Raw genomic sequence first — 16491 nt, 5'->3', positions numbered from 1 at the left:
GAGACATAAAAACTAAAACGAATGCTATTTTGCTATGTTGGTGATCCCTGAACATATAGTGGAGACCATTTTAAAAATTTCTAGTAAATACCGAAAAACCGGTATTTAAACTTGTGAATACCGGTATTACAAAATTGTACAAATGGCTCAAAATACCGGTATTCGGTATCCCGGTATTGCAATCCCTAGATGGAATTATTCAAATTATTAAATTACTAAGGTTTATATGGATTTAATTCTATTATCATGACAATATTCATAAAGCATCAAGAAATAGGGAGAATATGCTTCAATAACTAGATTTGTTCAGATAAATCTAAATATACACACAGGGTATCCAAAAAAAAAAGTGCATCCTATTTCATCATTTATTTCCTTAAATATTGCTGCAGGGACACTTTCAGTTGCTAAGTTTCTTTAAACAAGACAGGCAAATATAAACAATGCTTTGGTTTCGGTAGATATTTATAATAAGTAAGAAACATTAATTTTTCATAGAGAGTAAGAGCAATAAGTAAAATATTTTCCTAAATGCATCTATAAGCACAAAGTCTCATGCTTCTATCTGCAAAATTTGCATGAATATGATTATTTCCAAATTTAGAGGGTCCCATCACAAACTTATATATATTTAAAAACCTTGGGCCTCAGAGGCCTAGCACTTCCTGGGTTGACAAATATATTGCGTCCAATTTATATATACATATATATTTAAAAGCCAAGTAGCATCAAATATATAAAAATGATAGATTAAGAATCCAAAGAAGAATTCAATTTTCTGAACAGAATCCATGAGTCAATAATTTTCTAATTTAAATTGCCACAGAAAATATATGATTAAAATAAAATCTTATCCTTCATATGTGCTTTCACAGCTGCTTCTCTCACATAAGAAATGTCTAATTCTTTAGAGCAACATGAACATTTTGTTTTATATTTATTTTTGGAAGCCTTCATACATTTAGTACATTCAGTTGTGTAAGTCCACAGTGAATTGAGTACATTTTTTTTCTGGCATATTGTAAAAAAATACAACTTTTGCACTAAAATTATATGCAGTAAAAGTATTTTAATAATTCATTGATAAAAAAGTTAAAATATACTAAATATCATTTTAATATTTTTATTATAATTAATAATATTAATTAATAACAACAATATAATTATAAGTAATAATAATTTTAATATTTTATTATAATTTATTATAAATGAAATTATTTAATTTATAGCCTATAATGCCAAAATAATGCAATAGGCTGTAAACAAACATCTTAATATAAAATTTTAGAATTTTATCTGTTACATTTAGAATTTTAGAAATTTACTCAATATTTTGAGAAGTTAACAGTGAATTAACTTTTGAAAGGTAATGTACAAAAAACAAAAACAATTTCTTCAGACTGTATTTGGGGGAAAAAAATGGTACTACTAAGAAGAATACAGAATCTAAGTATCACAAGTGTTGCCTCAAAACATTGCTTGTAGTTGGCAGAAGGAGAGTGTTTTCTAAATGGCAACTAATGGCATGAGAAGAAAGATACAACAACAAAGAGAAAATAAAACATATGTATGCATAGTATGAAATTTTTTTTTTATTTACTGATTCCTCAGAATACTACAAACTCCACAGTTTGGCTAAGAAGTCGTGATATGAAGGCCATCTCTGTGGAAGTGGCAGTGATGGTTGAAGGTGTACAACACAACATTACAGTAGCTCATACTTGCTGCAATACCATGACATTAAGTGCACACACATTGTTAGCTACAACTTCTTCTTTTATACATGATAAAAATATCAAACGACAAAAATAACTTCCAATAAAATATCTCTCAGTAAGGCATTCTCTAGAAATATTTATATAAACATTTTCTTTCTATACACATCTCCTAACAAACAGGTTCTGTTAATCTGATTAATATTCATTTATTAAAAAACACTGTTCACAAAAATGATTTTATTAATGCACTACCATAATTAAAATTTTTTTTCCCCTTCTAGTTTTTCGTTATAATAAATATTCTTTCAAATTCACTACCAGAAGACATCATATATACAGAATCAAAAATTTAAATAAATCCAATCAAATTTAATTATGAATAATTAATAAATGCTGTATACAATTTTGCAGAACTCTTTACCATCTGGTAATGAGTAAAAAATTAATTACAAAATTCCATCTCACAAAAATGAAACGAGACAAATAAAAGTGAGTAAAAAACACCTCTTTTCCTTAAAGTAATTAGCATATTATCTTAACTTTTAGATTTTATTTGGTTTACTTCATATAAGAGTATAAGTAAAATCCGGGAATTAAAAGAGTAAGATATGACAATATGAAAAGATCTCACTTTTGAGCTCTTCTTCATAATAATTTCTCTGAAAAATACACTATGTTTATTCAGAAATATATTAAAGAAGAAAATATAAAAAAGGCTCATGTGATATAAATGAGAAATTCTGATTCAATCCTACAGAACAAACTGCACTCAGCCTGGTTGCAAACATTAAACTTTTCAAAAATTTCAGTAACCAGACAAATAGAGCTGCCACTTCAAAAAACTACATAACAGTAACATAATAAATAGAACAAAATAAATTAACAGCTATAAAGCAATCTTTGAAATAATTTTTTTTGATTTTTCAATAATAGTAGTATTATTATAAAAAGAAAGCAATTCTTCACAATTAAGACTTATGCCATACTTCAAAAGAATTTACAATATTTTTAGAACACAATCACATTACCAACAAAAACACACAAATATGCATATAAATAATAAGAATATTAATTCTGTTAGGATAACAATAACTCAATAAACATTTTGATTTTAGAAGTTCTTCTGTACAAAAAAAAAAAAAAATCTTAGTAAATAATAAATATACTAATCAATGAAATAAAATAAAATGTTTGATTGCAATTTTTTATCAATTCTAAAATGAAAATTCAATATTTTCTTTCAAAGATGCTGATTGACCCATGACTGCAAATACAAAGGCAGAATAATTTTCCACATCATAAATCAATAATCAGCTGAATCATGTAACTCTATAAGCATTCAATAATATAATCTCAAAAATACAATTTGCTTTATGAAAAAGTCACCAAATTTTGCTAATACTGTCTTGCAATTAATGAAGAAAAGGCATCTTGATCGGAAACTATTAGAGTTCCTACATTTCATTGTGGAGGGCTTGTCTCGCAGCAATTTTTGCTACATTATTGAAACTTTCATTTGCTTAGCCAAAACTTTCAGCATGCAAATTTAATGGCTCAAGACTCCAATTTCACCACAATATACCCAGCATATGATGCAAATCAACCTCCTACTACAGGTTCTTGTTAGAAATGAGAAAAAAAAAGGAGGGGTAAATTGAAAATAATAAAAATTAATGCATTCCACAAACAAAAAATTGTTACGAAAACAAAACAAAAAAAAGTTTTTGAAATTCATCAAAATTCTAAAATCTGTTTGGGGAGGGATCTTCTGCAAAAGACAAGATATAATTGAATCCAACACAGAAAGTTAAGTTCAAAATGTTAGAAAGTTGAAAACAACAGTTTCAATTTTATTATAGGAAATGTTACATTTTTCTTCCCTCCTCCATACTAAAAATATATTCCCTCATTCCTTTGATCCATTAATAATATGTTTAAATACATTTTGATCAAAAAGATAGTCTTACCTAAACTTTAAAAAAAATTGAATACTGATGTTAATACTAAACAATGTAATCTCAACATCAAATAGATAAGATGATGTTAATAACAACCTTATTATAAAAATATATATCTGAAATTCCAAATGAATTTAAATTGATTTCTAATACTTCAATCCATATACAGTCCAAATGTTATAAAGATGGATATTTTTTCTTATGCCAATGCCACCTTGAAACCTCATTTAAAATCAATAAGATTACCAACTCTTCACATGAAATTAAATGTGACCCTGTGGAGCCACTTCAAGCTCACAATAAACATTAAATGAATTGAACCAATATAATTTGGGGAAACATTTCTCATCTTACAGAAGGAAAAAGGATATGACATTACAGCATGAAGTTTAGATGATGCACAAAATGACAACACATGAAGTGAATGTATTTCACAGAAGTGATAAAAACAAATAGAGAATGAATGTGTTTTCTTGAAAGAAGGAAACCTGACAGAGCAGGTCTATGTAGAGAAAAGCATTTCAATCAGGCACCACATTATATTCTCATTAGTAACATTTCTTTCCATCTCTCCTACACTTGCCAAGTAACAGAAACTTTGTATATGGATAAAGAGAGAACAGAGGTTTTAAATAATAGGTTAGAGAATGCAGCAAGTTAAAGAATTAAAAATCGATCTTCTAGTGTTTAATAAATTGCCAAATAGCTGGATTATAATTCTTGTACTTACTGCTTGTGTAATTCATAAATAATTCTATTTTAGCAGTTTAGTTCAATCAGAAATGGTCTCAAAGCTTTTAATGACTGCTAGATTAAATAAGCTTAAGTAATTCTGTAAGTGGTCAAGCTATTTATGTTTGGATCCAAAGCAAAATGATTTTTTATTTTTGTAAACTTCATGGTTAAAGCATCATTCAGATTATAATTTGGCTATTTTATAATTTTGCTTCGTTTTGCTTAGCTGAAAGTTACATTAAAATAATTACATATTAGGAGCAGACACATCTTACAAACTAGGGTGGGAAAAAATATTGAACTAAAAATACAATTTCAATTTTCATCACAATATCAAGCAAAAACATTTACTGTCACAATCAAAGTGAGATCATCATATTTAGCTCTAAAGTGGATAAATTTCTCTGAAATCTTTTCAGAAAAGTTTTTGATATCTACTTTGGAAACTCACTGCACAGAACTGAAATATTATCTGACCAAAATAATAGACAGCTGATGAATTCCAGATTTTTGTATAAAAACAAAATATAAGTTTTGAGTGTCCAAACAACTAAAACATTTTGCACCCAAAAGAAAATTTTCTCTCGAATTGTTCTTACTGCAAAGAACAATTTAATAAACACTAAATGATCCACATGTATACACCAATGACAGAGAAAAGGTGGCCCAAGAATATCTACAAGAATGACATTCTCTGAAGCAGTTAATAACTTAGAACATCAGGAGTTAGGCTGGGACCTGCAAAAAAGAGGGAGAAAAAACTTAAATTATAGTTTGGAGATAGTGATAAATGACACATACGTTTTTATTGCAATAAATATTAAAATAACTTAAATACATTAAAAATAACTTGAAGATACTCTATTCTATCTATTAAATTGCAAGGAAAATTAATTCAGAATAAATAAAATTGTTCGCAAATACCTTTTTATAACCACTTTCAGCTGATAAACCTTTGATATAATTATCAAAGTTTTAAATGTAGTTATTTTTTTATTTGAAATATATGACCTTCATGCTAAAAAAATTTTTTTCAGTTAATAATAACTTTACTTACTATAAATAATAATTTTACTTATTATTGTATTTGAAAGAAAAATATTAATTTTTCAAAATAATTTTAACAAGTTTTACTTAGGTTATAAAGGGGGGGGGGAACGTTGGTTACCAAAAAAAGTAAGAAAAAATTGTTTTACAATTTTTTTTTTTGTAACTTCAAAACTAATAAATTAACAAATTAATACTGAAATAAAAGAAATTATAATAAAAATTTTAACTTCAATTATTAAGTAAAATTTCCCATTTTATTAAAAAATTATCAACTGTATGTAATTTCAGACTCTTGAATTTCAAAAAAATTTTTGAAGGCTCAGCAAGAAAAACACATATTACAAGGAAACATGAATGAAAACAGATTCTAATACCCTAGTTCAGACATTTAAATAAAGATACTTAATATACAACCAAATACAGTAAAATATATACAGCAAAATTATTCAAAACAAAAAAAATTGCTTTAAGAAAAAAATAATTTTAAAAAAAATGGGAAAAATTTTTGAAACATACAAATGTTATAATTTTTTAACAGTAAAATAAATTACAGAAATTACATTTTATTATAATTACATTTTTTAAAGCATTCTTGTGATAAACAATTTTGCGAAATAACTCCATAACAATGTTTTACAAAATGTGGACTCACCTCTTCACCTTTGTGCCACATCATGTTGTGGAATGTCAAAAACTTCAGCGAAGAGAGGCGAAAGCCTCAGATGCATCCAGTTGGTTCTGAACCAGCGTAGATGCTCCAGGTGGTTACGGCCCAGCAAGTGGAGGTCCTGGAGCTTGGCAACAAGGGCAGGGAAGATGTGCGGTTCACTTGAATGCTCCTCGGTCACTTTCTGCCGGAGGGCTTCCAAGATTTGCTCCTGAAGAGGTTGTAAGGCTTTATGGTCGTAAAGACCATCACGTTCTACAATAAATGGTTGCCATTAAAATTCAGTTAAAAAAATATGGAAACTAACAAATCTGTTACCTTATAATTAGTATAGAAAAAAATTTTGCTGGAAAGAGACACTTGGGATTTTATTACTGTAATTACAATCTAATTTTTAAAAAGTATATTTAAAAAAACTTTATTTGTATTCATTCCATCATCTTAGATGTCAAAAGAAAGAGCATGCCTCACACAAGTACAAGTTTCAAAATAAAATGCTAGATATAAATGTGGAGACATCAGTGCAGTGGACTGAAAGAAAGGAACAGTGATATATAAAAGCATGTTTATAGCAAAATCATAACACACAAAAATGCAGAAAAAATGAATTACAAAATATAAAAAGGGTTACCTGAAGATAGTAAGTGCATCTTATTTGGCAGTAAATTACCTACATAAATACAGGGTTATAATTAAACTTCCCCAATAAACAGCCTCCTACAAAGCAAATGGATGAACGGATTGCAATGAAATTTGGTCACAGACTATACACGAGATGCACTCACGGGATTTCAAAAAAAAAAATTTAGTTCCAAAATGTCCACCAAAGGGCTCCTTTTCCAGAAAAACATTAAACACAATAAAGGACCAAAACAGAATTAGAAACAATATTAAAATTTATTGACTAGTTTCTGATCACATTGTCATCGAACCACATTAAGTAAAGGTAAGGAAAAAATAACAGTATGTTGTTTGAGGGGGAAAAAAACAGTTCATTTGCAGAAAAAGAACAGATTAGGACAAAACTACACAAGAGGAAAAGTTATTAATCGTGTCTGGGACAGTGCAAAATTTCAAGTCGATGGACAGTGTGTTCAACAGCAGATCGGAACTGATCAGTTACTGATGTTGTGAAGCTTCGCAAATGAAGTGTTATGGAGTACTTTAAGTCATTCAGTGTCGCAACACCTGCATGATACACCAGACTTTTTTAGTGGCCCCATAAACAGAAATCGCATGGACATAAAAGATGAAAACGTCTGCAAACGTTTCACACCCTAACCTGTTTTGCATAAAGCTTCCTCTTCTTCGCAAGATGCAAATTTCCACAATTTTTTTTTCCTATAACTGACACCTTTTTTCGGTTTTACATTTTATTACTCATAATTCTTGTTCTGGATTGTTAATACTGTTTCTGTTTTCCATTTTGGTAATTTATTGTGTTAACTTTAATGTTCTTCCGGTAAAGGCGCCCTCTAGTAGACGTTTTGGAACTAAAAAAAATTTCTCGAAATTCCGTGAGCACATTTTGTGTATAGTCTGTATACCAAATTTCATAGCAATCCGTTCACCTGTTTGCATTGTAGGATGCTGTTTATAGGGAAAGTTTAATTATAACCACATTGTGTGTTCTACATATGCTCCCATTTGTAAAATTGTCAGAAATAGAATCAAATTCAACAATGCCTTTATACACAGATTTACTATATTCTATTTTGGGCATATAGTTGATCATAATTAAATTTCACTTAGATAAATCTTTTATATAAAAATAAAAAATATGTTTTATTTGATTGTTTACTATGCTATTCTTTGAAAACATTATGGCAACTTGATTATCACAAAATATCATAGAAATTGTTTAAGAAAAATTCAAAACCTTTGCATTAATTCATTTCAGTAACAACCATATTTGTTGTAAATTATGCTATGCAGTCATATATATTGTTTCTCCCTTTTAATGAGCACAATATTTTTAGATAAGCAGTAGTTTTCTTTTGAGTATAAGGCATAAACACATACATCAGACATAAATTTCATCGTTCTTATTGATGAGCTAATTTACTTTTCTTTGGCATGCCTTTAGATTAAATCTGTAGTAATAGATTACAAATTATACATTCTTAATTAGTCTTAGTTAGAAATAATAAGAATATTTTCTACAGGTTCAATCTCATAATTAAGCTCTTTCTCTTCCCATTGCTATTCAGAATCAAAAATTCCTCTGCATCGTTCTTCCTGCAATACATTTCTGGGTCGTTTGCTGATCTCTGTTTTAAATAAATGTAACCTAATGTCCCATAAGTAACCAGAAATTAATTTCTCACAATATGCAAAAATCTACGATAATATACATTTATATATAAAAATACTGCAAATGGCTTTTGAAAAATTATACTTTTGAATACACCCAACATTATAATGATCAACATTTGATAGATATTATCGGCATATATAAAAGAAAATAGAGTATCTGATTAAGTATGATAAGCTAAAACCAGAGATCTTAACAACTCTCAGAAAGGATATGTAAGTAAGCATTTATCAGTTTCAACATAAGTATAATTAAGATTAGGATCTAAAGGAGTAAACACTTTGACCATTGCAATAACACTGAATTATTAAAATAACTTTTAAATACTTAGTTTGATGCATATAAATTCTCCTTAAGCTCATCTGAATTTCTAAATGATTACTAACATTTCTTGGATTAGTATTATTAAAATTAATAGTTAAAGATAAAAAATACACTTTGCAGCACTTGCTTGTCTCTAGCAAAAGTAACAAACTCAAAAACACATATATAAATAACACACTTATTTTTAAGATAAAATATATGAGAAATAAATTGTTATTATGAAAAGTTCAATGTTTTGAAGAATCGTAATTAAATATCTGTAGCAATTATGATCACTTTGTTTAGGGCCATACATTGCTTTCTTTAATTTCAAACTATTACTTTAATTTGCATCATAGCTATCTTGTATTATCATACAAATAAATACAACTCACATCAAAATGATTGTTTTGATAATCATTAAATATTACACTCAACAGAGAAAACATTTGGGTTATTTCAAATCTAGGCGAAAATATCAATTTTTATTCATTCATTGTGTGAGTGTGCATGTGTGTGCGTCAATTGAACTTTAATTATATTGTTCCAAATGAAAATTTTGTGTTCCTGTTAAATTTCTTACATAATTTTAAACATTTAGTATCATGTAGGTTATAACAATATAAATATCTGTTTCTATAGCACTTTCTATCATGCCGTTCTTAAGCCCCTTTCCAACGACCTGTCGCCTTACAGATGAGGCACACTCTCCCGTTTCCCCTCTTGCGGTTTTCTGAGATGCTTTGATGTTTGTCCAGTTTACAGACAAACCGACAAATTGTCAGTAAACTCGATCAAAATCTCATTTTTGATCATATTCTATCCCAGACACTAATAATAAGAAATATTGATGTCATAATGCTGATAAAGCTAAAAAGTGTATAGAACCGTGTTCTTATATGAAAAACTTAAAAAAATAATAAAATGTGGCAGATACTGATGATTGTAATGGATCAAACTGCTTATTTATTTACAGTCACAAATCAATTTTAATAGATAACAATGGAGCTTGCTCTGTTTTCTCCATTTTTAAATGTAAAATTAAGTAAGCATGCATCACAAGTGAACTTCTTTTTTTTATGCTGCAAATTCATCAATTATCCTAAACATATGGTAATAGACATTTAATTCTGGATTTGACCTATGATGTTTATTTTCCAGGAATTTTGTAACTGCAGATATCTTTTACTAATTTGGGGTGCAATTTTCAATAAGATATGAATTACTTATCAATATCAAAAATCTCTTGACTTCTCTTAAAATGAATGGCAAAACTTGCAGTGGTCTATTAATTGGATTAACAGCAATTATGGACGATTCATCTTGCCATTTCTTCAACTGCTTTTTGAATTTCCTTGTATAACCAAACCTACTCTCAATCTTATACCAGTAAACTCTCTTACAAATCATTGTATACTTGCTAAAGGATTTCGATGGTTCAGTAAATTGAGATTACTCATACCTCAAAAATTAACAGCACTCAAAACTGAATTCCTAACTTCATTAGAACAAGACATTATACACCTTTCTAAAAGTCTATGAGCTAGTCCAATTCACTCTTTAAAGAAAAAGATTGCACTTGACACATCTGTGGTGATTTTAGAGATTAAATGTAGCTACAAATTCCAATAAATAGTCTCATATTCAAGAATTTTCAATAAAATTAAAAACAAAACAATTTCTAAACGAACATATAGTTATCAAGACTCAATCACTAGCATTTTTTCTCATAGTTAACTCTTGATTTAAAAAAAATTAGTGTCTACGAGTTACTTGCAATCGATTGTACTATTCATCATTTTCTGACATGTAAGCAATTCATAATTTATTGTAAGAGCAAAATACTTATATTTGTTTACTGCCAAAAAAAAATCTCTTCATTCAACCAAATAAATAAAATTTCTAGCCCAGTTTTCAATAGATATACAATATGTTTCAGGTGCTTCCAATATGATACTGATGTTTTTTTCTCATATTGCTAAAATTCACTTGCCAACTAAAACTGAACATGAAACTTTGGCTAGAGATTTTTAGAAAATATTTATTTCCTCCTATATTAACAGGAACTAGTACTCAATGAGCTATTATTCAAAATACTATATAGTAGTCTTCTTAAATAAGTCTCGGCAAAGTTTTCCTGTGCATTCTCATAACAATTCATATTCTCATTTTAAACATTAAAAGAGAAACTGTTTAGTGTAGATAATCATACGAAATGCAATCTTTATTGATTTATACCAATATTTACATTTGCTTCTAATTTGATTTTTACTCTTTCAATGAGATAATTCTGATTTGTTACTATCAAAATTATCTTTCCAAATTAATTAGACATGCAGAAAGTATCATTTTTTGCCAACAAGAACCTCACTGGTTTTTTTTAAAAATAAATCACCCAATTTTTGCCTATTTCTAGAATACAGTACATGCTATTTAACTTAATATGAACAATGTAAATCTTGTTCTTTAATAATATTTTCACATCTATCACATCTTAGCAAATAAATATCCTTTTGCCTGTTAAAATTTATTAATTTCTTCATATATCTTAAATCAGCTTATTTTCATAACAAAAATGGCAAGTTGTTTCAGAATCAAAAATAAAGGATTCACCATTTCTGGACCCTTTCTCAGAAATCTACATATGCCACCAACTACAAAAATTTCACTTAGCTTTATTTTCTCTTTCTTCCTTGAATGGCATCCAAAGCTAGGAAAACTTAACGATTCATTTTGGTTTCTGCACGAATCCTGCTATATGTTCTATTTGAAAACAGAACAAATATTTTATAAACTTATGAAACCTGACCTTAATCTTCAGGGATTGAATTTTTCTAATCAGATTTGACAGTATGATTAACACTACACCAAATATAAATTTGATACCCCTGTCTTGAATTTCTTCTTTCTTGCAGCTATTCCAAAGAAGCCTTCTCTATAAATAAGAGCACTGGATCACATTCAAAATTGTGATTTCTCTTTTACTTTCATTTCATTAATGTTTTAAGAAGAGTTACCCGTTTTTAGACAAAATATTAATGTTTAGACAATATTTAAATGCTTATCAGATTTTTGAGAAATTCAAAAAAGTGAAGTGTTTGTTGATAAATATTAGTAAATGTCAATTACTTTCAATTCAGATGTAATTGAATCATGTTTTTAATAAATATTTACTTTTAGATACATGGCTAATCGATTGAAACTCTCACATTTATAATAATCAAATCCATGATAATTATCATACAGATAGTTACTGAGAATTAGAACATGATTGATGTCCATTACATGGCTACAATTAATGCATGAAACACTAACACATTTTTACTCCCATGATTAATATTTTATAGCCTTTTGTCTTAAAGTAATAAAACTCGGCAGATTGTGTTCGGAAAAATATTAGTTATCTTTCAGATGATATAACAATTACACGATTAAAAATTTAATTGAAATATACTGGAAAATTTCAGATTATCTTATATATAAGCTTTTTGGTATATAATTTGCATTTTACATCATTTAATTATCTCATAAAATTCTGCGGTCTGTCTAAATAAATAGCGATGGTAGAGTTGTTGAATGATAGTTGATTTTGGATGACAGTTTAGCATTTCATTAATATTTTCCAAGCAAGATGGATTCTTTTTAATGGTGAATAGATGTTTGAGTATACCATAAAAATAGCATTGCCTTTCTATCAACTGAAACTTTTCACATTCTTCAAATTTGCATCGCCATCAGGAGAGGACTTCAATTTCCAAAATGAAACTGAACAATTTGCAGCCTTTCAAAAAAATTTCCATATCAAGTTGTGATTTGATGAGTCTGATAAGTATGGAAGTCCAAGTTTCCTCCATCCAAAAAAAAAAAAAAAATCACTTTAAAATAAATATTTTGAACCTTTAAAAACAATTTATGTATTCCACATATCCTGGGAATGTTGAGACTTTGTATTCCTTTTTGTGCATAATTATAAGTTTAAAACTATGTAAAGTTTAAGAACAGTGGAATGCCAGAAAGATAAAAAGTCTTTGCAACAAGGCAACATGCCTTTATTACATCACAACACACAAGTAAAAAACTAAAGGGCAAGCAATATATAAAGATTACATGAAAGTAATAAAGTTTACTACATTTCTCAGAAAATCACCACTTTTGCACATATGCTTCACAGGGGAAATAATATATATTTTGGTTTTCCATCTTAAAGTACATAAGCAATCTTTACACAGCTGTTGATGCAATTCTTTCTATAATGATATTTTCAATAACTACATTCATATAAAGAACCTGAGTATGATAATCTATAGCATTCGAAGTTTGATATATATATAGATATTTTGTTGGACAAAGTAAATGCATGCTTACATATTGTGTGGTGGATATCTTCAATAAATTCCTGATATGTATCCTACAACTACTGGCTTTAATAATTATAGTTTCCTTCTAAAATCTCAAAATAATATTCTTTTTCTTTTTATTAAAATGAATCAGCTATAATATCCAAAATTAATTTCCATGTCCGATAATAACTGAAAAATGATAACAATAGCCATAAAAAAATATCACTTCTATTTACTTAATATAAATAAGAAGCAATAACTATATAAAGAGATAAACAAATCATTCAATGTGATATTCAGAAGTCTTTTCTACCAACGATATATTAGTAGTATAATTAATAATAAACAATATAGTATCAGTAGCTTTCAAACTGCAGCTAAGTTCAATACCAAATGCAGCACATCTCATTTTCTCAGTTAATTTGTTACCAGCAACACCAGTACTTAAAATCCCATTTTTTTTTTTTTTTTTAAAAACCTACCTATATAGCAACTGTAATTATCAGAGAAACATTAAAATATAATTCCCATTAAACAGCTGCAAATTTATAAATCAAGTGAAATGATGGGTAAAATGCATTGTATATGGAATTATTATATTTTAAAACTATGTATACTTTTCAAATGCAGAATAAAGAAAACTTAAATATGATACAAAATAGAAAACATTATTATTGAAATAATTATAGTAAAACCCTTGAAAAAAACAGAAAAATTAGTTTGAAGCTATTTATTGCTATGACAGAGGTTACAATAGTTTCCTTAACTACATTCAAAAAAAATTTTTAACAAATCATTTCAATTTTAGCATTTTAATGCACTTCTCACAAACAAATCAAGATATCAAAATAGATATAACACATATCTTGTAAAAATATCACAAAAACAAATGTCATAGAAATAATATTTAATTAGACTGTAATAGACTTTGATAACTGAATGGATTTTGTAAAATATGTGCAGTACTAGGTTGAATTTTTATTTGCAATGAATTTCATACACTCGCCTATTAATTCCAACATCTATTCTGCTAATGAGAGGATTCATAAAACTCTACATTCCAAATATTTTGAAATCGCAGAAAATGAATTATAGAATTTCAAATTCATGTCCTATTGTTCAGACCTGAAAATATATAGCATGATGAATACAAAAAATGTCATCTTATTAGACATGGCCAGCAATTAGAGCCTCTTGATGCAGAACATTCACATAAGAGATGTTATCATCTAAACTGTGTATTCAGTAGCAATAGGAAGAAGTTATAATCCACATTATTTAATGTTAAAGAGCATAAAATACCAATTCCGAGTCATTCTGAAAAGAGTGAACATATGACTTAAAGCAGATAATATACTTAACAAGCTCTCTCACTGAAGCCAGATCACATATTACTGTCACAGCCAAGTGTTAACAGGTTTAGCCTGTATAATTGTTTGAGGCTACAATTATATGTGGACAATGGAGTAAAAGGCTAAAGAACTTTATTCGATGTAGTTCAAGACATATGGATGTTTTGAGAACTTGAACTATAACATAACCATATGCTGAATAACTGAGAGAGAAATCACATGTTTAATGCCTAAGAGAGAATTTGCGAGTCAGATACTTCGCATTCTAATGATCCTTTAGGAACAATATCACCTTTGGGGGCAATCTTTTTTTGATATTTTCATCACCAGGTATTAGCAAGTATTTATGAACTAAATTAGAGTAAACAATGCCAAGAACAATGAAATATCTGCAATTCTGTAGCTTTATTTTAAAGCAAGCATAATTGAGCTTTTTAGATAATCAGAACTGTTCATTTGCAGACTAACTGTAAATTTTAATAAAAAATTTAGCAGAAAATGTAACATTCTTTTGTGTTTTCATTTACATTTTGCTTGGTGATATAAAATACATTGTAGTGAAGTATTTTTACCAGATCACAATACTGACCCATCAATGAAAATTTCCTATTTTTAAAAAACTGGTTACTCTTTCAGAATATTTCAGAAGAAAAAAAGAAAAAGAAAACTTGATTTTGATATAATAATAGTAACACATGTATATGCATACAAAAAAGAGATACACAAATGAATATTTTCTTTACTTCCACATATTTTAAAAGACAATCCAATTTGGCCAATTCCTTTTGTAACTGACTATCATTAAATCTTTAAAAAAAATATATAAACATAAATAATAAAAGAAAATAACCATGGCAGAACACATACGACAAAAATTAACATAGGAGGAAAGATGGTGCTTTTAAACCAGATTGTGCATAACATCAATTAAAAATCAAAGAATTTTTCTCCAAATACAGTTCTTATAAATAACATTTTCATATGAGTCTAATTATGCATGTGAGAGACAATACATACCTGCAGAAACAAGTACAGCAGCTGCATAGAGGCCAATAACATAGTCACTTAAGTGTAGGTTATTGATCCAACAAACAAAGTTGAAGACCATTGTAACAAACTCCCTCTGAAATCAACAAGGGAGAAAAGGTTAATAACAAGGATTTTTTTAAAAGCTTTTTCACTTGAATTGTATAATATAGGCTGATTCAAAACATGATGCATAAAAACTTTTAGGGGAAATATTAAAACAAAACAATCATATAGGAATGCATAATTGGAAATCCCAACCTGATTAGCTGGAGGACAAAATAGATGCAGAAATGACAAAATAATGGATGGAAAAACTCTTTATTTAATAATATTTTTCCCTAATATTTTTCCTGTATATGCACATATTAAAGTTTCACAACAAATATTCAAATTTCTTGCCATACAGTCAGCTTGACAGCCCTGATTGTCACTGTAATTGAAATGCAATGATAGTTATTAAAAGTTCTGATTAAGTATGGAGAACAATTTAATTAATTTTTAAGGCAGTTTAAAAATGCTGAAAAAGTAGATATGCATCTTGTATATGATGCAGTTGAAAGAAAGGATTGTGGCATAATTATATGCAGAACAATACTCAAACAGATGTGTATCACTTACAGAACTCAAATAAATGCATACACCAAATATTAGGAAATCTGTAATGTAACCTGTATGAATAGAGGATATTTTAAAACACCAAGCAAGATACAGGGCGGCCACAAACTTCACATGCACACCTACTTTCAAAGAGAAAACTATCCAGTGAGTAAAAAAAAGCTCCTTATAACCCTATCAATAAACTACCAGCAGAAACAATAAGTAGATTATCCTTTAATTTCAAGAACTTGTAATAAATGCAAAGTATTAGATAGTTTTGGAGCAGCTATCGCTTTAGTAGTCTGACTGAATCAACGGACTGAAGAATATATTTGATCTCCAATTTTGAAATCAATACCTGATGAATACAAGAAAACTATTTTTACTACAAATGCCATGCCGTACACAGTTGTTGAAAAGGCAGTCAA

General features: G+C 28.3%; 1 protein-coding gene across 4 annotated transcripts in view; it reads right to left on the bottom strand.

Annotated features, from left to right (window-relative positions):
- Positions 1–1570: 1570 nt before the first annotated feature.
- The window catches only part of LOC129980844 (ecdysone-induced protein 78C-like), a 30994-nt gene continuing 16073 nt past the window's right edge, over positions 1571–16491 (bottom strand). For all 4 annotated transcript variants that reach the window (XM_056091268.1, XM_056091269.1, XM_056091270.1 and 1 more), the window contains 3 exons: positions 15455–15560; positions 6114–6383; positions 1571–5149 (listed from right to left, as the gene is read on the bottom strand). In XM_056091268.1, coding sequence (XP_055947243.1) covers positions 6118–6383; positions 15455–15560 — 372 coding nt within the window. In that variant the 3' untranslated portion in view covers positions 1571–5149; positions 6114–6117. The remainder of the gene's footprint in view (positions 5150–6113; positions 6384–15454; positions 15561–16491) is intronic.

Source organism: Argiope bruennichi, chromosome 8, assembly GCF_947563725.1.
Source record: "Argiope bruennichi chromosome 8, qqArgBrue1.1, whole genome shotgun sequence".
Lineage (NCBI taxonomy): Eukaryota > Metazoa > Arthropoda > Arachnida > Araneae > Araneidae > Argiope > Argiope bruennichi.
The sequence above is the reverse complement of the archived record's forward strand: the minus strand, read 5'-3'. Positions and strand labels throughout refer to the sequence as shown.